The following is a 24,837-nucleotide window of genomic DNA, read 5'->3' on the forward strand; positions in this document are numbered from 1 at the left end:
AATCTCAGACTCCCTTTCTTAAGAAAATGCCGCTGTGGGGGAGGGAAGGAGGCCAAGGATTAACAAATATGTATTTTTCTCAGTCTGTGGACACTACAGCAAGTAACTGAAGATGGTAGAAAGTAAATGTTATACTTATTTAGACCTTTTAATAAATCTATGTCAACACTGAAAACACTAAAATGTTGACTTTAATTAAATGCATTATCTCAACACATTTCTCTTAACTATATCAGGTTAGTTGAAAGCAATAATTGAATGTTTTTCGTGTTTATTTAAACTCAATATTATTGCTTTCAACTAACCTGATACAAGAGAAATCTGTTGATTTAATACATTAATTAAAGTCAACGTTTCAGTTCCTTCACTGAAGGTTTCTACAGATTCAACCACAAATGATAGCAACAGCAATGAATGAGTCAACATGTTCTTTCCACGTTCACCTTTATTTGAATTTTCACCGACTGAGGGGCTCTTCTAGAAGGCAGAAGCATGAGCCCACCATTAACCTTACACATGAAGCAAAACACTAAAGGGAGTGAACCCGGGGACATGCAGTACTGGCACACAGGAGGACGCACGGTTTTGGGAGCACAATATAGAAAACAAGATCAATTACAGGCACACTTCACTTCCCATAATCCATTTCAACATTTTGGAGTAGCCCCGTCATACATTGCAGGGCACATACAAGAACAGATGGCAAATAAAACTCTGTGACTTAAATAACATTAGATAAAAATAAAGCATTTATTTTGAAATTGAAAAGGTGAAAAACAGGTCTATTGGTGAGACAGAACCAAACAATGTGTATTGCCTTGTTACCTCATTTAAACAGAATGAAGATGGTGATAGGCTGATGGGGAATAAAAGTACCAATGTTTGAGGAAGTGAGACCACAAGACGTGCTTTCTTTTACAACACGATGCAGCTTGTGTTGGGAGATTCGTATTTCAGCAGTTTGACCCCAAATGAAATGAGTTACACTACACTACCCTGTGAAGGACACATGCACACCTCTCACTCTGGAAAGGAAGAACAGACCTCTCCTCCTCTTTGCTTCAAAATAAAATCTATTTTAATATGACTCCAAAAAACACAGATCGCTTCCCATACATATTTTTAACTGTGCCTTCAATTTATTCTGTGTGTACAACTTCATCTCTCATGCAAATAATCTTGATGTACGGTGGATAAATTGTCTTTTAGCTGCTTGGTTCGAACTGATGTCTTACATACTTGTCACAACTTTGCAGATTAACCCGGTGATGTTGAGTTAGGATATTTATGTAAATATTTTGTCGTACAAAATATGGTCTTGCCTTTATAATGTCAGTCCTAGAGATGGCAATTTGTTCAGATTCATCCATCCTTCAGCCAAACAATTTGGACCATTGCAAAGACATTTGCATGGTCAAATGCGGTCCAGTCCACCTTTAAATTCACCTTAATAGTATTCTGTCTGTGTGTGGTGGGAGAATGTTCCGCACATATACAACAGCAAGTCACACAGTCTTTGTTTTATAAACTTTCTAGGGCAGAACCGCAACCCGATCAAATGGAAGTATGGAGTCGTATTTAAGAAAAACGTTTGTTTGCGGGCTTACTTACAAAATCAGAAATGAGGATCAAACCATTAGCTTGCTAAAGTGTTTCCATGGACATAACAAACTTTGGTTAGAATATTGTATCTTTAATCATCCAATATAAATCTGTTTATAGTGTTGGTTTCAAATCACTGAATGAATCACACTGACTCTTTTCTTTGTGTGTGCCGATGACACTCCCTGGGCTCAGCATGGTTTACCCAGCAGACCACTGTCAGACTGGCAGAGCTGTCTGGGTTAAACACGTTATCAAGCTCAATTTAACCTGTATTAGGCTAGCTCAAAGAGGTAAGAGATACACTACGTAACCCCACTCTGTTTCATCTGAAAGATATTCAAATTAGTTGTCACTATTTTGCTAAAATTCCCCCAAAAAATCACTCATCAACCAAATTATTGGCGATGCCTTTCATTTTATTTGTTTTACCGATGAAATATTGAATGTCACATGATGCCACAGCACTTCATTTCTAAATATTTTTTCTTTAGATTTTATGTTAGAGACAATTATTAATACCATTGCCAAAATTCCATATCTTTTCTAACAATGCAACAAAAACTAACAGAAATGTTTACTCAGTGAAACACAAAGAAACGTTTAGCCTTGTCCACAACAGAAAAGTCAACCATATTGCTCGGGAACATTCAGGGGAAAATTTGGAAATATCTTTCTCTGACATCTGACCTGTGGATCAATCACAATGTGTTTGACCTTAAGGAGTTCACCATCCATTTGTTGGCAGGTTTAAAAAAAACCTGGTTCATGATCTCACTTGGAACCACCATATATTAACCCGGGTCTTTTGAGTGTTTCACAGAGTGCTCTACGTATCTTCAACAACAAGCAACAGGAAGGCTACCACACAAGGACTGTAGACGATATCGGTGGCACAGCATGAAGGAACTACAGAATGTTTTCATGTCTGCAAGATACTCATGTGAATGCCGCTCTCTATCATCCTAATTATAAGGCGGCTTTGCATTCATGGGGCTCATGGGGACATTTGCACTTGTCTCACGCTGGCCCTTTTTGGGGTATCCTGGAAACTACAGAAATTTGCTCACATTTCAGTTTTAGTTCTGAGGAAAAACAGCTTGATGAGCTGACAGAGAGAGTTTCTAAATTATCTGCATTCCTAGGACAGCCTTGCAGGTGTTTATAGACACACTTTGTGTTGTCTGGTGTAAAGTCAGACAGCAATGTGGAACCGTTACTTGAATGAAAAACTGAAACAGCAAATAATCATGGAGCTCATGGAAAGGCTGCTTGGATTCCTAGGCAGTATACTGCTCACACTCTGGAAAGATTTGACATTCGTATGGTTTTCAGGACCTTTGATTTAGTGATTATTGTCCTCTTCGTCACTGTCCTTCATGGAAACGCCTTGCATCCCCCCTTCCCTCACTGAGGCAGTGGCTTCTTCCAAGGTCAGCCGGTTTCTCACTGTCTCATACATCTTGCTGTTCAGCGTGGAGTCCAGCACCCCTTGAAGACGAAAGTCACGGTACTTTTTCTATCACAAACAAACAAAACAATCAGAAGGTTCACTGCATTATAAAAGCAATGCACTGTAAGTTTGAATTTGACCAGTGTATCAGTTTTTTTGTATACTAAGTGATTGTAAATCAGGAAATATAAAGAGAAAATAAATCTTGTTTTCTCTTTATATTTAAACAAGTTTCTTCTTTTTTGTCCGGTGGATGGATTGGTCCAAAAACACCAACCCCAGAGTTCTTTATCTGTCACATAACTGCCGCACTTAAGACACTTCAGTACACTATTTATTTTTACCCAAACTCTGACTTGTTCATATTTTTTGACACTAGACGCAAGATAAATCTGACTAAACACGATCGATAGAAGGCAATGAGCCTGTGAGTGAGTGAAGTGAGTGAATGAGTCTTCATACAACACATACTGTATGTAACATACTGTAATATTATCCCCTCATATGATGATAAAGGATCAAATAGGTCATATTACATATTTCCTTTTAACTTACTGCTGAAATAATTATTTTGCGATTCTTTATTTTAAATTTCAATGTCATCTTCACTTTTTTGAGTGTCAGTAATGATGGTCAACTGAACGACAGGTGTTTAAGTTTGCTCAGCTGTTACTATTTTGGATGGATTTAATAGTTTGTCTGCACAACTCTCCATTTTAAAATACAATTACGGTAACTGTAGTTGGCCCTGCATTGCATATTTTCATCATCCTAAGTGTTTATTTTTTTAGCTTCAATGAGTCTTTGTATATTTAAATTACAGTTTGGTGTAAATGCTAAATAGTTTCTTGAAAATACTTATTTTTATTAACTTTGTATTTTCGACCTACTCTTGAAATTGATTTTTTTTAGATTGTTTGTGTTCGCACCACCAGACACCAAATCAAATTCATTGTATGTGTAAACATACCTGGCAATAAACTTGATTCTGATTCTGATTTGGGATAACATTCTGGTCAAGAATCATGGTCAGAAATCACATCTTCTTAAGAGCTAGCTGTTCAGTCTGTTCATGAACGGTTAAATCTGTGCTTATCGATGGTCGCTCGTTAAAGGATCAAGTCCTGGCTTAGGACAATAAGAATAAGAATAATGCTAGGATTATTATTGCCTTAAGATGTGGTGAACAAAGGTAAATGTAGCAGTAAATGTTTTACCTTGACAATCCGAATGAGTATCTTCAGCTGGTAAAGGTGGAGCTGCAGGTCCATACGGTCAGTCAGCCACGTTCCCAGCAGGTTCATTGTGCTGGTGTACCATTGCTGTACAAACACAAGCACAGATGACAATTGTCAAGTACTCCATGAAACATGAAACTCAACATATCACACACATGTAAGACAACATTTCAACACTTGTGTGAGGGACAAAGCTGACAAACAAATCCTCAGCAGACCAAATGCTCCCATCTGGAGATGTTCATGAACAGTCTCATCAGACCATTATATCACGACGATCAGCACAAAGCAGGCACTTCTCCACAGCAGGGGGGCCGCTGCCATTCAGTAATGCCCCCTCAGTCTTGCCGGGAAAGTTTGGGAAGCAGTTCTAATACTTGTGACGTGGGGTGACATCAGATAGCCCTGTAGGCTTAGAATTAATTTACGTCTGCAACGTAGACCCCGGAATAATCCATCAGCCAATGAGGCATGACTTAATGGGGATCGTGACAAAAAGAAGGCACCGCTTATGATGCTCTTGGTGCACAGAAGCAAGTTTTGCCATGGGCTCTTGTCAAATTCCATGAAACAAATCTTTTAAATGTCAGTTGAGCAGTATGTTCCTAGCCCTTGAGTGTTGCCGTCTCACTTTTCAATCTGGATGACAGAAAGGTAAGGGATTCTGGGCTTGTGTACACAACAAAGTAGCGGCTCATTCAGAAACAGAACTGCATAGGAAACATAGCGAGTGATATAAGTGAGTTGGACCTTACATTGTTCCCAACCAGACTGGACCTTTTATGTGCCAGTAAAGTTGGTTAGTTTTTAATCTTTTCTTAATTTGTATTGAGTTTGGTGAAACAGCACCCTTGTGGTGTTTATATAAACTATTCTGTTTTTCAGTACTGTATCGGAACTATTTTTTTCAGATTTTCTCTCAAAAAACTTAGGAAAAAAAACGACTTCATTTAAACTTATTTCCCAGCATTGTCCAACTTCAAAAACGTCATCTGCCCAAATATATTGTAACAACACATATGTTCAAAATGTTTTAGTTTCACCTGGAAAAAGTGTCCATTGGTATGCGCTAGTTGTGGCATGTTTTTGTTTTTGTTTCGGTCTTTGCAGTGTGTTACTGTATTTTGTTGGGTCTTTTATATTGGCGACATTTGCTTTTCAATGCAATTAATACAAGTCACTACACAAAGTACTGAGGAACCAAAGCCACCCCTTGTTACTGCCATTTACACAGGTACAACAAGCTTCAACCTCGAAAGTATCCCGCTGCTTTATTTAGAGAAACCTTCCCTAACGCTGACCTCTGCAGATACAGAGCCGAGAGGCTGCAGATGTTTCTCTGTGGGCCCTGACTGTGGCCCGTCTAATTGATGGGTAATGATGAGCGGGGCTGATACTAATAGAAGTCGACTGACTTTCAGCAGTCAGGGTCACAGCAGAATGGAGGGGGGCGGGGCTGGTTAAGAATGGGAAGAGAAATGTAGAGGAAGGGGGTAGCATTGTGTTTACTGGGTGCTTAAAAGAGATGAAATGCCAAGGGGGGAATGGTGCAACATTTTATCTTTGACAGTTCACTCTTTCTATCATAATGATTAAATAGGAGCCTTAGCAAGTAGAGTCGAAGGAATAAACACACAAGTACTATGAGAAAGCAAACTGTACGAACATGTTTTACTTTAACCTTCACTTGAACTGTAATGTTTCCTTTGAACCCGTGCATGCAGTGACCCAGAATAACGTGGTGAAACAAGTGATGTCACAGGAATGGGTTGGTACGACAGAGTAAATGACCTCAATCAACTAAGTGATGTATACAGTGTTGCAATGCATTGTGGTTGCTTGTAGAAATGGCAGCAGATGAACACCAACAGAACTTGTGGGTGTATTTGTTTAAGCTTTAACTTTTAAATACTTACTCAACTGCATTTATTTTTAGACACAAACTATTTACACAAGCTACTACCAATTAACCTCGGACCAAATTGGCCAGGATCCAACGTCCCCATCCCCACTTCCCAACCCTGTACTTCTGGGCCCTTTGCTCTGACCACACACATCTTAACAGGGTTTAACTACAATGTTACATGTTAATAATCTGTGTGGAAATACTAGACCAATAGTCACAATAACATCAGATTAAAAGTGTATGCAGTGCTACAGATGAACCTTTTCCCTATATCTTTGACATAAGCAACCAAAGCATCACTCCAATCTGAAGTCAAAGAGTTTGCAGTTGTACAAAATGACCAAACGGGAACAACTGTGAACACGTTTTGAAGAGCCAGTTCTCAAATGCATTTGAAGTGCTGCCCTCATTTGTAGAAACAGAGAGTAAGACAAGTAGTTGTGTGTAGAATGACAAAAGAGACATCAAGAGAGTTCAAATCCTTTATCTGGAATTACCATTGTGTTCACTTTCATCCTAAGAAGGGAGGCATGTTTTTTATTTTAGCAGGCATCGTTTGACCTTCTCTAACAAGGATCTATTGAGCTGTTCAAATCAACTCGGTTTACTTGAAAAGCCATAGCCACAGTTTGAGCTCAAACTTGGACACAGTGTATCACTGTCTGCTCTAACAATGAGTCATTAAAGTGCGACCAAAATGATTTGGATTTTTGGATCAGACCAAACACAAAAGAACAAAACATGTTTAGAAGGACACCGGGATCAGACCTGCATGACCAGACAGCGGGTCTACATGTAGGTCAAGTTCAGTCAGCGGAACACGGGTGAAGAGGAGATGGCTGCGCCGAGGCAGAGCCGGGGTGAATCAGTGAGGCGACCTGGTGCCAGCAGCTTCCTATCTGTTGCTGTGTGCCTGTGAAGGCTTCGGCGTGGCAGCAGGCCTGTGATCTCGCCCCGAGCACAACCCCCCGCCGAGAGGCCAGGCCTGGAGTGACTGATCCACTGACTGGCTGCTCTCCCTCTTCTCTCATACACTCCTTCCTCACTTCTCCTTTTCTTTAGACTTTGCACCGTGCCACACAGTTCCCATCTGCAGCCATCTTTACAGCAGCCATTTTGTGTCCTATTCCGCTTTACTCCTCTTCATTTTATATAAAAAGAGGCTTTGACAGCTATCTCACAAGTCTTCTTGCTGCCATGACTGGCATTTTGGAGGTCTGTCAGGGACATCTTGCGTACACATAATGCCTGTGATTTTCGTCAACTTTAAGATCTTTTTAATGCCAGTTTGAATGCAGTACCACTTTCCTCATTAAAAAAAATAGAAAGTGACTGTTGATCCATCGTCAGATCAGACTGGTTTGAATTTTCACCGGAAGAACCGGGCACAGACTGATGATATGCATATAAGATGTTAATCATAACCTTTGTTCACGACCGTTCTCCTTAATCTACTCTAATGATAGGGTATGAGGTATAGATTATTTTCCATAAAATAATGGTTTGTGCTTTTGTGTATTAATGCTATTGACCTACTTATTTAATGTCACCGCCCTTACCTGTAGACACACGGAGTGACCACATGCTGTATGAGTAAGGTTATTTCCCAGATTTCCACATTTTTTTTTAAAGTGAATACACAATTTTTGCTTACTTGGGGAACAGAACGCAGAAGTTCCAGATTGATCTTGACTCTGCTTGCATTATCTGTATCTTTAACAATGGTTTACAAAAGTTATTGCACTTCTACTTCTGACAATCCAGTTGAACATGCCTCTTAGCCAATCACCAAATAGTATTTTCCAGCCACGGTATAAACTGTCATTCCTGTAAACATCCATGAGATATCCATAATGGAATGATCCAGAAAAGCACAGAAGTTAATTCCTTAAATCTTTGCAAGACCAATTTTATATAATCATGGGCGATTATCCTATTCATGGGGCTGATACTACAGAGAGCATTATTCTCAAGTTGTCTTGAAAAGAGTCATCTTAGGAAAGTAATCATAGGGATACTTCCATGCAGATGGGCTATGTGCGGGACATTGCATGCACAATCAGGCTCACAGCTGTTCATTTTTCCAGCTGTTACATGACCCTGCTGGGTAGAATATGTGAAGCATCGCCCAGCTCTCAATCCCAGGACCCTGAGAAGTCTCCCTGTGGCTTCCTAGTGTACTGTAAGTTCCCACTGGTTTTAGGAGGGTTTTTTTCCATTCTGTATTTCCTTTTCAAATGTTTCTTAATTAATATACTCAATAGAAAGATGAGGCTATCATGGATAATGTATCAATCCTATACATTTTATGTTAAGACAACCAGTTTCATTCATATTAACTTTGAGAGGAATCCAGTTCTGGCTCTCTATACTACAATGCCGATGCACCTCGGATGTTTTTGCTATGAAGAAGAAGCAAGTCAGGGACGCCAATCTGAGCGATGCAAATTAAACATGGCGCCATGCTGAATTTATCCAAAACGTGCTTTTATCTTTAAGAAGCAAATATTTCAGTCAGAACACAGTGCTATATTGTGCCATAAGGGAATGGGGTTGGGCTACGTCTGCCCACATGGACTATGAACATTAACTACTTTCTATTATGAGTAAACATTTAATCAATCAGTCGTCACTATCTGAAGGTTACAGTCTGCTGTTGTTGCGCACACATTTTAAAGAGCCATTTCTCAAAGCATTTTGAAGTGTTGCCCTCAGTGGTAGAAGCAGAAAGTAATAAAAAGCAGTTGTGTGTAGAATGCAAAAAGAGACGTTAAGAGAGTTCAAATCCTTTATCTGGAATTATCATTATTGTTTTATTCTGATCCGCTTTCATCCTAAACAATTGTTATTTCTTATTTTTGCCGGAAACCTTTTACCTTCTCTAACATGGCTCTGCTGAGCTCTTCATATCAACTGTGTTTACTTTAAAGGTCTCCTATCATGCTATATTTGAACAATATATTGTAGGTCTCATATCTATACAAAACTTGTCTGTGAAGTGTTTCTCTCAAAATACCAAACAGATCCCCCATTGTAGCATGCCTCATCTCCCTCTATTTCAGCCCTGTTCCTGAAGTGCTGATTCTGTGACTGTAGCTTTAAATGAACTAGCTGCTGCTGGCCACGCCCCTTTGGAGCTGCTGCTGGTCACGCCCCTTTGGAGATGCTGCTGGCCACTCCCCTTTGGAGCGTCATGATCTCTCCTCTGAAGAGAGTTTTCTACTGGGAGAAACTCAGCTGAACGCTGCCGTGATTAAATATTATGTTCCAAACCACATCCAGCATTATTTCTGAAACACTTCTCAGTGTTACCACTACAACAGAGACAGTATATGTTTTATATTTACAACAACACTAAGTCCCTCCTGCAGACATCCTGCTGAACACACAGACACACAGCTGGGGGGGGTGGTGTGTGATTCAGCTCGCCTACTATATATGGGACGATAGGTTGGGACGTGTCACGTGGGCGGGACGTTGCCAGGAGTTCAATGTAAAGCCAGCTCACATTTCTGATATGATGTCATTATGGCAGCAAAACAGCTCGTTTTTACCCCCGTTTTTAGAGACGTGGGTAAGGAGGAAAAAAGAGAGGGTTGTATTTTCTGACTCTTCGTGAGTCTACTTACACACCAGGGCAGTGTTAATTTTGATAGTTATTTTAGATTAAGTCTTAGTCTTTGGATGAAAATGGTTATTAGTTTTAGTCACATTTTAGTCCTTTTTATCCTTCATAGTTTTAGTCGATAAAAAATCATTACATTTTAGTCAACTTTTAGTCAAAATGTTTTTCTCTCTATGAAGTAATTCAGTTAGGCAAATACAGGTATCTGAAATTGGAATCAAGGTGACAGTATTTTGAAATTCGTAAAGCAACATTTCACTCTTCACACTTTGTGTAATATCTGGTGTTCTGCTATAAGGGTCATACAGAGGCAGATCGCCTATCCCTTTAAGAGAGAGAGAGGGGCGTGGCGCTGCATGTGTGTGTGTGTGTGTGTGTGTGTGTGTGTGTGTGTGTGTGTGTGTGTGTGTGTGTGTGTGTGTGTGTGTGTGTGTGTGTGTGTGTGTGTGTGTGTGTGTGTGTGCATGGGAGAGCGAGCGAGAGTGAGCAAGCGTGTGTGTGTCTGGAGAAGTGAGCGGAACAGCAACAACAAAAGCATATGTGTAACAGGTTTTTAGTAAATACAACGGCCTCCAAAAGAAGAGCTTGCCTGTCCACTTATTTGGACAAAGTGGGTTATTGAACCTGAAGCCGGAAGGGGAAAATAAAATATCCTGCATTTTGAATGTCCGACAGTCCACCATTTACACTTTAGTCCCGTTTCGAAAACAAAATATAGATTTTGTCATAGTTTTTATTATCAAAAATCTATTTTTAGCTCGTCATCGTCTCGTCTTAGTCATGTAAAAAAGGTCGTTGACGAACATTTTTCGTCATTGACGAAATTAACACTGCACCGGGAACATATTTATACAAGACAACAATTAGTGCATTTTGCATAATAGGGGACCTTTAAAACCCACATCCACAGGTTTAGCTCGAACTTGGAGTCAGTTTTCCATGGCTGTGTAAGACATCCGCCCAAATGTTGATGAAGTTTAAGCTACTTTGACGTTTGTTGAGCTGGTCAAATGAACAGTGATGGTCCCTCTTGCTTTGTTCCTCTTAGCAGGAACTAACAAAAGAAAATCATCAGAACAGACAAATTCACCCAGGCTCTCTTTTGAGGCTGCATGGGGATCAGCAGGGGGCTAGCGCTTGTTGACAGCCAAAACAAGCGTAATATGGCTCTGAATACATAATGCCATAACCCGACAGGGATCAAATCTGTGACATTCTAACGAGTTCCATCTGAAGGAAGGACTTCCCATTCCTTCAAGCGGGTTATCTGTGGGTGTGCATTTGTGTGTGTTTTGTCACCTCACGACATGCTGATGAACCCCTACCTATACACAGGCGACATGCACGCTCTGCACAACACAACACACACACTCCCACATACACACATATACATCTGCCGGTTCATCCCCCTTCAAGGGAGAGTTGGGAGAGAGAGCGACCTCCTGCCCCCATCTGACACCAACCCACCAATCCCACCGAAAACCCCCCACACACCGCCACACACACACACACACACACACACACACACACACACACACACACACACACACACACACACACACACACACACACACACACACACACACACACACACAAACCTCGCCTCCAAGCCAGTGTTAACACCCAAGTATTCACATGGCGCTTGGCAGGGGGGGCCTGCCACCAGCAGGATTTGATGCAAAAAATGGCACACCTCTCCTTCTTCACCTCCACACCCACCTACTCACCTCTTTCATGACCCTTTTGCATATATTTTCTCCGTAGTGTCATAGGAACTGGCCTTTTTACTATTCAAGGGCAGCAGCACACAGCTCATTGCTTCAAGTTTTACAAGAGTGGAGGAATCCTGCATCACTCTGAGTAGGGTGAAGAATGGCCAGCAGAAATGTGCATCAGGATAAATCGATTGACCCATCTTAGACTAAAATAAAGACGTAAACTAGATGTTGGTAGAAGAAAGCTGAGCCATACATGCATTCATACTCATGCCATTTATGTTCCAGAGTCACAGGAACTAAGGTCAGGAATGCAGTACCACTTTCCTCATCCAAAGAATAGAAAGTGACCCATCGTCTGATCAGAAGAACAATTCGCACAAAGACTGCTGAAATGCATTTAAGATGCAAGTTCTACTTCGGACTGAAACTATATTTGATATCCAGTTCAACATACTGAACCAATCACCTGTATATAACCTAAAGTCCCTTATATGGAGTCACAGGAACTGAGGTCAGAACCAAAAGTCACTTTAAAGCAATTATATAATGTTTCTTCTGCATCTGACAAACCATGGATGAGGCACTGCAATGTTATAGTACATCAATCATTAATGTCATTTTTTCCCTTTGTTGGCTCATCGGCCCTCCCTCTCTTCATTCTGTCCACTAAGGTTATTTTTGAGTGGCTACATTCTGAAATAAGTCAATGGTCAAGTAGAAGTTCAATTAATGTTTGCAGGCTGACATCTTTTTTACTTCATTTGCTGAACAATGAACTATGAAACTGACCTGAATTCCTGAAGATGTCTTTTCTAGTTATTATATTTGAAAAAAGTAACAGTATGTCATTTAAGGTTGGGTGGCCAGGCTGTTGACCTTAAATCCAAGTCATCCTGTATGTTTACCTTTTTGGAAAAGTCTTTAATAATTCTGCTATGTACTCAACAGTGCAGAACATGCATGTTCCACCTGTGCAGCCAATATAACATGTTGAATAAAAGGCACGTTTTGGAGAAGCTCACATTAATTTTTACCCAATACCCCTGGATAAATAAAGTCAGATAATGATATAGATAATTAAGAAGAAATGCTTATCTCTTCAAATGCAAAGAGAAACTCAACCCACTTTTGGAAAAAGGAAACAGGATAATTGATTTAAATAAATGATAAATCATCTAACATAAAATAACTTTGAGGTTGAGTGGACATAAGGCAACACCAATAAAGGGTGTTCTGACAAAAAGAGAGAAAGAGAGAGAAAAGAGAGAGAGAGAGAGAGAGAGAGAGAGAGAGAGAGAGAGAGAGAGAGAGAGAGAGAGAGAGAGAGAGACATTTAGCAGGTATTCAGAAACAGCTTCAAACAATCAGAGGGGTGGGAGGGGGGAGCAGGAGCAAGGGAAATCTGCTAAGGCCAGAACATATCTGAATGCAAACTGTTATATATCTGAGAGTGAGGGGGAGGGGGGGGGGGCATTTAACATTTGATAATAAAGACAAGGGCCCTTCTTCATGCTCTCAATTCTGTTCGGTGCTCTTGATTAAAGGTGCATGTGGGTGAAAGGGACGAGTGATACACATGTTTTTACACACACACACACACACACACACACACACACACACACACACACACACACACACACACACACACACACACACACACACACTAAACCCCCAAAAAGCCAACTGATTTGTCAGGTCAGAGGCCCTCCTTTGTGGGGCCGCTCAGGAGCTTTTGTGCTGCTGAGAGCCAGGAATGTTGGGGCTGAGGAGGAGCCTCACCGCAGGGGGTACACAGGGATTACAAGCAACCTGGGACTCTGCCTCTTTCTGCCTCTGCTGCTGCTCCTGTGTGTGTGTGTGTGTGTGTGTGTGTGTGTGTGTGTGTGTGTGTGTGTGTGTGTGTGTGTGTGTGTGTGTGTGTGTGTGTGTTTTTTCAATGTAAGGCTGAGTAGGAAACCACAATACTTGTTCCTCAGTTGCTGGATAATCCCAGGAGAGCAATGAAGGACTGAACGTTTGCATTGTTTGTTAAGTCCGTCTGACATTTACTTTTTTAATATAAATCTGACTGCTATGAATGCTACACTTATGCAGTGCCCTTCAAATCATTCTGACTACAGGAAAACATTAACATAGAAATAACAAGACAGCATTGACAGAGTTGTTCAACAGTCTGGTCCGTGCTTACTGAATGTTGTCTAGCTGATTAATATATCACTCTTTCATAAAGCTGCATTACTCATTACACCAAATTCGTTGTTTTTATCAAGTGTGGGGAGTGTAGGCATTACACAGCTACTGAAGAAAGATCTACACATTTAATCATCCTTAACACATCCTTCAACCTGGCTTCCTTCATATCCTGAGTGTCTGCTTTATGCAAATGTCTTGAACAGGACATCCACTTATCTTTAGACCTGTCATCATAAAGTGTTGCAAAGAAGAGGTGACATGTTACTAATTGTGAGGTTCTCCAGCAACAACAGAGCATGCTACACACGGCTGTGACTGTTACCAGCGCATATTACCATTCATCTGATAGATGGACTATAGGGAGCCTTCATCCAGCGGGATGTACTAATAATCATTTTTACAAGTTAAGAGGCTTATCAGTAATTACGTTTATAATGCATACCAAAACACAATTGACAAAGAGCTTAAAAATGAAAGATAAAATGAATGGAACCATAACAGGGGAATAAAACAATGTCCAATGGAAGTATAGCAGGTGGAAAATGCATGTTCTGCAGCACCCATTAGCTACACATTATTTTTTGATATATCTTTATCAAACCCTGTGTGTGTGTATCTATGCACACACACATCATGTATGTTTTTATTGTCACATTTGAGTGTGATTTAAAAAATGGGCCTTGACTGCAGTTCTCCACAAAGTCAATGGTGCTTTATATAAATCATATTTGTCACTAAAATACAAGTAAAAATATGTCTCTTCCCCTATTGTGTGACTTCTCCCAAAAGAGATCTCTTAAGCACCTTAGTGTGTGACCACACACATTAAAGAGTTAATTGTTCAAATGAGTGCAAAACAAATGAAGTAAAGCCCGCATGAATTCATCATCTCATTTGCAGATGATTTTCTACAAACCGATTAAAAGAAGTAATTGCTATTGATTGTGATCCCATTTTCATGGCCATACAACCATTACACTGCGACTCTGTGTGTTTATGTGTGTGAGGATAAGAGAGAGAGGGAGAGGGAGAGCATCTCCTGCTGAGACCCAGCTGTGTCTGCAATTAGCAGGAGGCCTGGAATGATGATTGTTGGTGCGGCAACACTAATGTCAAGTGGCAGGCTTCATGTGAGAGAGGGGAGGCCGCTGAGCGCCATAAAGCAACACTACTCCTTCCAAACACACATGCTCACTCTGGTAGAGACTCCTAGCCAGGATTGGGGAGTAGCTGACTACATGTAACAGGATTATCTAATCATGATTTCAAAAAAGATAACTGTATAACATAAAAAATATGTGTAATCAGATTAATGGTCAACGTTTTAAATATGGGGATGTCTAGAAGGATTACAACGTTATGACACGTTTTAAAATGACTATACATTTCTTATAGGTGGACGTGTTGCCTGAATTTTCTTTTGGTTTTCATTTAGGCTATTTTTAGATTTTTGTTTATACATATATATAAATAAATATATATTCTTTAAAAAAAAATCAAATGCTGTAGGTGGACACCTGATGTAATAAACACAAATATTGTGTTTGCTTTTAATATGTTTTAAACTAATAGAGCATTTGTAAACTATATTGTTCTCTAGGACTTTACATTTTTGATACACACGTGTTTTCTTCTTTTCGAAGATCATATAGTTTTGTTGCTTTACATAAAAACCTTAAATAGATAGCATTTTATTGTCAGGCCCTTTTTGTCTTAAATATCTGCTTTGCATTTGATATTAAAGTAACCAAAAGTATCGGAAAGTAATCAGATTACTTTTATATATACTCAGATTAGGTTTATGAGAGCTAATAGTTGTAATGGATTACTTGTTTAACTCTCTCGACCTTGCACATAGCCCATGCTCACCGACGGATATAAGGAAACAAATCTGAGGTTGCTCTGGGTGGTGGGGGGGGGGGGGGGGGGGGTTGAATCTGACTGCAAGACATTATGCATTGTGGACAAAGGGCCTGTCTAATCCTACCTGCTCTGCTTTTCAGAGCCCACCGCTGGCCTATTCTAGTCCTGCTCCCCAGCTCAGCAGAGAGGGCCCATTGATGACCACACTCAATTACCATAGTAACTCACACAGTAGGACTGGAGCCCCCCCCCCCAAACCCCAATCTCAGTACCAACTCCACCAGGCCCCCCTCCCCTCCAGCTCTGCGCTCACCTTGTCACCCGACAGCAGGACTAAGCTTGACCCTCAGAGAACAAATGGAGCCTTTCACTGCAGGCTAATGGGGCTCAGCCTCCTGCGCTGGATGATGTCATCCCTCAGGCTACATCCACACTAATGGGGATAAAATAAATATGCTTCTTTACTCCTTGACCTTCTATCGACACAAAACTAGGATATCAGCCCCAGATATTTTCATGTCCATGGTGGATACATTTAGCCTGTATATTGTTATCCAATATTCTCTGCTTCCATTTCAGCTATCGCTCATTTAGAACTATAGTAATGATAGCTGTTGCTTTAAGCCCTCAGTTTGCTTCATATGACTTATGACATGTTACCTGACTCAACATATCCATGTTCTGACCAATCATTTACTGTCAGATATGCTTCTGGCTATCACTTGAGGCACACCTGAGCAATCGCTGCAAGAGTTGGGCTGGAGTTACCAATTGTCAGATTTGAAAAGTGACATAAAGTCTGTCGGAGTCTATATATACATACTGCATTAGGATAAATACTGTATTAGACTTTGCACCTTCTCAGTAACCATTTTCTGTGTGTGGTCATTGGTGTGTGGATGAAAGGCTATGGGAAAATATAAATATATATTAAATCTATATGTGTGGACAGAAAGAAGGGGCTTTCAAAGAGGGTCAGGGTTTCTCTTTCTCCCTATTTCAGTTAGGGAAGTGTGTATATTGATGAGGAAGAGTGAGCAGAAGGACTCTGAAAGTAGGACAAAGTGAAGTCTTGGGCTCAACAAACTCACAGGTCTCAAACTGTTTTCATTGTGCCGCTGACACAAAAGGCAAACCCTGGCTGACCAATGCCCACAGTGAGCACAGCTGGGACGGCAACACAACGGGCTCAGTGGGCATTTCCACCGGGCAGCTGGGTAAGAAAAGAGAGCTGAGGAACAGGATGGCAGTCAGCCCTGGCGAAGCCTCGCAGGAGGAAGGTAAATGTTTATCTCAGGTTTGGGGTTTCTTTTCAGGCCCGCAATCTGGGTCTCTTACAAAACACCATCTCCTTCTCCCCGCAAGTGTCAGTTCAACGGACAAGAGAGAATAAATAAGGAGCAACCTTACAAAAACATGGTGGTTTGGAGAAGGGATGGTTGTATATTTGGGGAGGCGGGGGGAGGGAGATGGGGGGCCATGTTGTGAGGAACTAAACAGTTGGAATTACGGTCAGAGACCAGTCATTGAGTAAACATACAATGAGCGACAGAAAAGCTCTGTGGTGGACAATAAAAAAAAGAAAAAAGCCGCCGGCTTCAGGCCCTGAGAAAAGTGAGCCATTCTACTTACAAAGAGCCGCTTAGGGGTGGCTTGAGGGAAGGAAAAGAGGGCTAAAACACTTGTGGGCTCAGGGAACTCTATAGGGGGAGTGAAAATGGAATAAGCCAGCAAGCACTTGAGGGTCCCGCCGAGCACCTGAATGGGATAGAGGGGTGGAGCGGCAGAGGGGGGTCTGGGGAAGGTGAATGGCCTTCTTTTTGGGTCCAATTTGTCTCTTTTCACCCTGCTCGCCCTGCTCCGGCTCTGACAGATGTACAAAGAGGGAGCGGCGCTGGGCCACTCATCCACATACACCCGTGAGCAGCTGTCACTTTTGTCAGACAAGTTAATCAAACAAATGCCACCATACCTCCCTTTTTAACAAGGCAGAGGGAGCGAGGGTAAAAGGGGGCAGTGAAAGGGTGATAGAGATCTGAAAGATGACATGTGTGTCCTCGATCAATTCACCCTGCAGGCCTTGATCAATACAGCAGCAGGAGAAGTCTCCATTAAACTTGTATTTGGCTCCTTTGGGGACGATCGTGAGCTGAGCCGGGAATGCTAACAGAGGACTTAGACCCTAAAGGAACGAAACAGCGAAACAAAATGCTCTCTCTCAGTAATTATTAAGGGCTGTAAGCTGCTTACAGACTTCATTAAACGGAAGTGAAACCTTTTCAGAGCATGTTTTGAACAGTCAATCTAACCCACCCTGCTTGGCTGGCCTTTTTCTTTATTATTATGACCATTATTTTCCTCTCTCTTGGTTGTTTAATCCTTTTATAGATATTTTACTTCCACGTAAAAGAGATTACTGACCAGCATGAAAAACAACAAGAGGATGCCACTGCAGTGTTGCACTCATATGGCTGTAGAAGAAGGGTGACGGACATCTGCTCATTGTCTCTCAGTAATGTCTCACTGAAAAAAGCCTACAGTGGAACACAACAAAGTTAACTGATCAGATGATGCTGGGAAACATATAATAAATGATTCTGAAATGTGTATGAAGAGATGACACATTTATAATGAGTGAGCATTTCTAGTGTATTCATTATTATTAATTAATTAATCAATCAATCAATAACACTTTTGAGCTTTATAAATAAATATATACATATACAATATATATTTACATTAACAATGTAATATCATTGCTTTCAACTAACCTAATACAGTTATGTGAAATCTAATTAAAGTCAGCATTTCAGTTTCTTCATTGCACTTGCATTGCATCATCTGTTTACTTTCATAGTATTTTTCAACGGTTTGGCAAAACGTTTTTTTTTTTATTCTACATTACTACAGTACTTCAAGATTTACCAAGAGAAATGTCCTTTTCTTCAATCCTCACAATAATTTAAAGCAGAGGTGAGAGTGATGTGAGGGACGTGTGCTGGCTGCAGGAGTTAATTTGCATGTCTGCTGAGCTCAGCATTGATTAAATTGTTCACTTGGCATGGCTGTGGGGCTGCGGTTCATGACCGGAGCCGGCAAAGTGGTGAAACATCTCCGGACAGCCAAGTGGTCTGAGGCAGCTCCACAGTCTGCCGGCATCTTCACGGCCCCCCAGCGCCCCCTCCCCACACCCATCATCCACAAACCCACCCGCCATGACCAGAGTATATAACTGAGGTGACGACAACCATCTCAAATCCCTCAATCTGCGGCTCAACATGACCTCTGACCCTGCTCCGCTCCGCCACAGCCGGCCCGCAGTCGGTGCTCAGAGCGAGACGGAGCAGCGGCGATTAAAAAGCGCTTTAAGTTTCGTCACACAGAAGTGCAATTTCGCCACGCTTTGTGAATCTGATAACTACCCAAGGTCAACGGAAATACTTCAAATCAATCAATGAGCGACACTCCTAATCCCCTCCGGGCAGAGGCAGATTAAGTGTATAATTGACCTGTGTAATCCCAGTATCTGCAACTTCAGCCCCGAGGGGGAGGAAGGGGAAAGGGGGAGTGGCTCCAATCCTCTTGCCAAGTAAATCTGTCTTATTTCAGGTCATAATATGTCTTTACTCTTGATATAAGACATAACAACTCAATAAAAATACAGTGAGATATAGACTCTTGTTTTTAGAACATGCATCTTAAGTATCTTGTTAATTCATCGTCACATGGTTTTTAAGCTGCTGTTGTGTGTTTAACAGATGGATCATCTTGTTTCAATAAAGAAATCTTGCTTTGAGAAAATATATTTTTATTGGAAAATCAGCCAACTCAACTTTGGAGCATTTGTGGTTTATTTTGTAACACGACATTTACTGATTCATGGGAATATAGTTTAATATATAGTTTCCCCAGCTAATTACACAATCGTTTTTATCTAATATCCTTTCTTATTTCAAGAAATCTTACCAAGCTATTATTGTTTTATTTATTTACTTGTTTGTGGAGCAGCATTTTTTCTAGTATGACTTCCTCTTTTTTCTATACTCTGTCCCCTGTTCCCCCCAACCCGGCTGGCTGTGGGGGCTTGGGCAGGGTGTGGGGGATGGGGGGTGGGGGCAGGAAGCTGTGCTGTATCAGTGCAGGACTGGATTTGGCTCAGGCTAAAGACATGGCTTTTTTTAATCAATGATCTCCAGGCTGTGCCATGCTAAGTCCCCCCTTCAGTATCATTTAAGCACATCTGTCTTAATCCGGGCTCTTCAGCCACTCTTTCAATAACTAAACCACAGAGGGGAGGGAGAAAGGGTGCAGGGGGTCCAAATACATTTATCGCTATTCCTCTAAAACATCATACCTACAAAATGTCAAACTACAGGTCATCTTCAATGCAGTCCAAGGGATTGCAATGCTCTGAGACTTATAAAAACAGATAGAAAAAGACAAAACTCAAGCAGATAATGAAACCAACTTGACAAAGTAATGCAGAAATGGTTCAGGTTTTAACAGACCTCTATGGGGACATGGCCATTGGAATCACCTGAAGGACATTCAGACCACAGACCATCCCCAAGGCTATTATTATAAATGAAAAATAATGTGTGGTATTCAGATTCAGTGTTCATTTTCATTCCTCGTTGATGAATGTTAAGTAAATTGTTTGTTAGAACTCCTGTTCAGATGTGACTTTGCAGGGGGTCTCAAAACTTTGAATTGGAATTTGTCATTTTAGTACATCATGTAAAGTGACATCACCGTTTCATATCTACAAACTGATCTGTGTGAATCGTGATACCGTAAGTCACTGAATCACCTGTAATGTATGGAAGATACATGTACACATGTATGTAAGAATAAAAAGAAACGTCACTGTTGGTCAGATCTCCGAACATGTTTCACATGTGGTCCTAATCCTCTTCTGTGGTTATGTTATACAATCTAAACTTACAGAGAGGTGTGAGTAGCATACATTTATCTTTGCTCGTTTTCTACTCAACTGTTCACATGCAAAACAAGAATGAAATGTAGGTACACTGAAAAAACAGAAGAGTTGATTTCACTGAAATACATTATGTCAACAGATATCACATCACTGCATTAGGTTAGTTGAAAGCAATATTAACAAGTTGAACCAGACTTATTTATTCAAGCTTACTATAATGGCTTTCAACTAACCTAACACTATACCTAATCATTTGTTGACATAATACATTTAATTGAAGTCAACATTCCAGGTTTTTCAGTGTAAGTGGACACAAAATGTCTTCAAAAGTCTCTGCTTAATGTGGACATGACCTGAGGCAGCCACAGGTCAGGACATAAAAAAACAACAGTTATGGACTTACTTACCGTATTTCTATAAAAGTGTAATCATAATGCCACAGACACCTGCCCTCACATCAATGATTGGATTGCTGGTCATTGCTGGATTGCTGGTAAAGCAAATCTGATTAACACATTCTATGCGTACACAGCAGCACAGAGTGACTGCCAGAGAAGTGGGTCAAATATCAATTAAAAATGTCTTGCTCCGACAAGCCCCCCTGCCCACCAATCTGTCCGAACATGGGTATTAACACTGGTTAATATGTCTTAGGTTATGATTCCTTTTCTGAGACACTGTTGTTTGTTTAACATTAGACCACATATGGGCCTGTCTGCTCTCACTGGAGACAGAAATGATGAGGCCAGGGTGGAATAATCTGCTTACCGTCGCTGATATAAGAAGGCATCTTGGGATAAATGCATGTCATAACCCTATTAATGTGACATATAACCTTAGGCTCATTGTCTCTGGATGAAATCACAGCCAGACATGTTTAAGAAAGCTAAATTATTTTGAGGCACGTGCAAAGTGTGTCAACAAAGCCTGTGTCTCTGACTTTTTAACCTTTAGTTTTATTTTAGGCAGGATCAAGTTCTCTTGTGCTGGCTGTGAGCGGAACAGACGCGCTGCTGTACATCTTCACATCGGGCAGGGATGTGTGAAATAAATGTGTTAAAGGACGTGATTTAGTGATGTGATTTGAAATGTAATCTCTTTACAGTAGACTGTTATGGTATTGGATACTTAATGGGAGTTCTTTCATTCTGTGCGGCCCATTGAAAGAAGACTTTAATCTTGTCAACGGGCATAAAGAAATGTGCCGGCCGCTCACCAAAACATCATGAAATGTCCTGCTAGTCTTGGAAAAGCAATTGGATTATATGTTAAAGTGAAAATTGTTTTCCAGGCACTTTGTTGTTTCTGCAGCTCTTTATTTTTTGATCTTTGTGTTTACACCTTGTTCATCCCTTTTTTACTCAACGAATAAAAATCTCACCTCGATGACAATGTCTACAAATAATAATAAATGAAGTCACAAAGTCACCTGCTGAAAAGAGAAATATGTGAACTGTCATTTTAAAGTTTTCAAAAGCATGGCAAAACCAATACCCCATAATAGTTGATGTAATGATCCGCCTGCTTGTTGTAATCCTCACCGGGAGAAACGGACAAAACAGATAAATAAAGAAGTCAGCCGCCCACAACTGGGGGGGGGGGGCGCCTAACAAAGCAAAGATTAGGGGGAGTCCATCCTGACCTTATTACAAGGAGACGACAACCCCCAAACCCAACACACACACACACACACACACACACACACACACACACACACACACACACACACACACACACACACACACACACACACACACACACACACACACACACACACACACACACACACACAGGGGTACCTGCTTTGGTGGCTTGTAACACTCTGAATTGAGGGGTCTCTGTAGATCTACATTGTTAATTAAAGGGTCTTCTTTACATAGTTCTTACATTACATAGTCCCACAGTGACAATGTCTAAAGGTAAATCACCCAAAAATTATCTTTAAAATACTCTTTAAAAAACTTTTTTACAAGATCTACACCCCCTCTCGCTCCCTTCACTCATCCTCTGCTGGTCTGCTAACCATCCCAACCCCACGCCTCGGCACCTAGGGTGACCAGGTGCCAACAAGTCATTTGTGGGACAAAGAGTATGTTTGTGCGGGACAAAGCGGGACATGTTACTGCGCTGCTAAGAGCTGGTTTAGATTGAAATAATGTCTATCCAACCCTAAAAATGTACCTGCAGTGTGGTAAACGTTTATTAAATCACCTGCTGGTACCTCATCTGTTTGGTAATCCTCTTCTGGATTCAGGAAGGATAAATCCTCAAATTGATATTTTCTTTATGGGCCAGGCCTTTGTTGTAAGATCCGAGGAAGCGGCTCTTCAAATTGCATTCACCTCCATGTGCAATTGAAAAAAAATCGGGTGAATCTCACAAAACCTCTCTGGGAGTCGCCCTCCATGGCTACACCCATCAGTAAATACATGTCTTTGTTGATTGATTGACATCTGACACAGCTAATGGTGAGAGCCCTCTCTTGTTTTCTAAACAGCTTTGGATAAAAGACACATTTTAAATGGGCAACTGTCAATCAAATGCGGCACATCGGCTAAATGTGTTGCGGGACACCTGGCCACCCTATCATCACCATGGGTGCCCGGGCATTTAGCTGCACTGCTCCCAGTCACTGGAACACAATCACCATATTCAAATCCCAACTAAAAACCACCTGTTCAGATCAGCCTACTCACTGCAGTGCCCCCCATCATCTACAGTATGTCCTCTGGATCACCTGTCCTCATCATCATGTCCACTTTGATTGTCTCCTCCATGATTTCCTGTTTGGGTTTTCATCATCTTAGCATATTTAACAAATTGTACGCTGTCTTTGAGTGTCATGAGAGACTCCTACAATCAAATGTATTATTATTAATAATAAGAGGATTTCTGAATTATTGGCTTATACGTATTTACTCATACTTCACTAAAGCATGGCGTGGCGCTGTCCCCCCTGAGAGCTGCTGTGACCCCCCTCTGTACAGTTGGCTCTACAAGGCATATTCTCTCTGTTCCTGCAGTGGGGACTCCGTCTGCTATCTCACACTCCATCACAACTTCAAGAAACTGCCAGATGCTTCAGCTAAATGCATTTCCTCCGTTCCCAACACACATGAGTGAATGAGAGAATGAGTGCAGAGTCCTGGATCAGGTCTGCTGTGACAGCGAGGGAGTGATGGCTCTGACTGATGTCCAGGGGTCTCCAGGCAGAACATATGGTTACCAGTTGGTGCCAGTTACTTTCCTTGTATTTTCTCTGCCATGCAATTCATGGTAAACATGTGTACTGCAATTAAAGTATTTAAAGGGTTCCAATAACAATCCTCATTCAGATAAGTAATGTTCAAGTGTGTCAACATCTGATCAAATGCAAAACAATGTTTTTGCATCACGATTGTGTAAAATAAGTTGCATGAGACAGCTATCATTTTAAATGGTATTTCTAAAAGGTTTAATTTGTTTCAGATATACACTATAAGCACGAGTCATGAATCAAGTCAGCACTGCTGCTCCTGCTGCATTGAGATCTGTGTGCAGGCCAAATGAACAGCATCATCTAGAGCTAGCTTTTCCTATAGCGCCATATTTTCAACACATTCTCATTCCAAGGGCATCAAATACGACTCTTTGTCACACCAGCAGCATTTCAAACCGTCTGTATGAGACATACCAGGCTTTTTATGATCTCTAATGTAAACCTGACTACTTGAATATTAGACATTTAAAGTAAGTGCTCCAGGAGTGTGGAGGCTTCTACAGGCGGGAGTGATGGAAAAAACACAGGACTTATACCCAGGAGTGTGCTATTTGTGTCCTGCAATAAACAATGTGTGACCTGACACTTATACTCAGTTTTCACTAATTATTTTAATCCAAACCAGAATCTTTTTAAAAGCAAAACCCTGCAGATGTAAACATAACCAAGTGGAATGTGGACACAACGCAGGGCCATAGGCATGTAAAAAAGGTTCCATATAAATGATAAAAATACTCTGTCTAGAGTGAAGCACTGATGTTCCATCTTGTGAGACGTCACCTGAAAACAGACAAGAAAGAGAGAGGGCTTGATGAAAAATGGTGGAGTGACAAGAAAAGCACAACAGAGCTGCAGAGAGCAGCCAGAGACACCTTCATCGTCCTCGGAGATGCCGCGGGGAGAACTAATTCGGAATGACAACAAAGAGAAGCCGGGGAAAGACAAATCCCAGCCGAAACGCTCGGTGGAGGAGAGAGGATACATGGCAGAGCGAAGGGTCAGGATCAGCAGCAAACATCCAGCACTGGACCCCGCTCTGTC

At 41.1% G+C, this 24,837-nt stretch overlaps 1 protein-coding gene across 1 annotated transcript in view; it reads right to left on the bottom strand.

The window, feature by feature from the left end:
* Positions 1–2,400: 2,400 nt before the first annotated feature.
* Positions 2,401–24,837, bottom strand: part of cadpsa (Ca2+-dependent activator protein for secretion a) — a 153,258-nt gene continuing 130,821 nt past the window's right edge. The window contains exons 30-31 of the mRNA XM_063911579.1: positions 4,273–4,377; positions 2,401–3,121 (exon numbers count right to left, since the gene is read on the bottom strand). Coding sequence (XP_063767649.1) covers positions 2,948–3,121; positions 4,273–4,377 — 279 coding nt within the window. The 3' untranslated portion in view covers positions 2,401–2,947. The remainder of the gene's footprint in view (positions 3,122–4,272; positions 4,378–24,837) is intronic.

The sequence above is a fragment of the Eleginops maclovinus genome, chromosome 20 (genome assembly GCF_036324505.1).
Source record: "Eleginops maclovinus isolate JMC-PN-2008 ecotype Puerto Natales chromosome 20, JC_Emac_rtc_rv5, whole genome shotgun sequence".
NCBI lineage: Eukaryota > Metazoa > Chordata > Actinopteri > Perciformes > Eleginopidae > Eleginops > Eleginops maclovinus.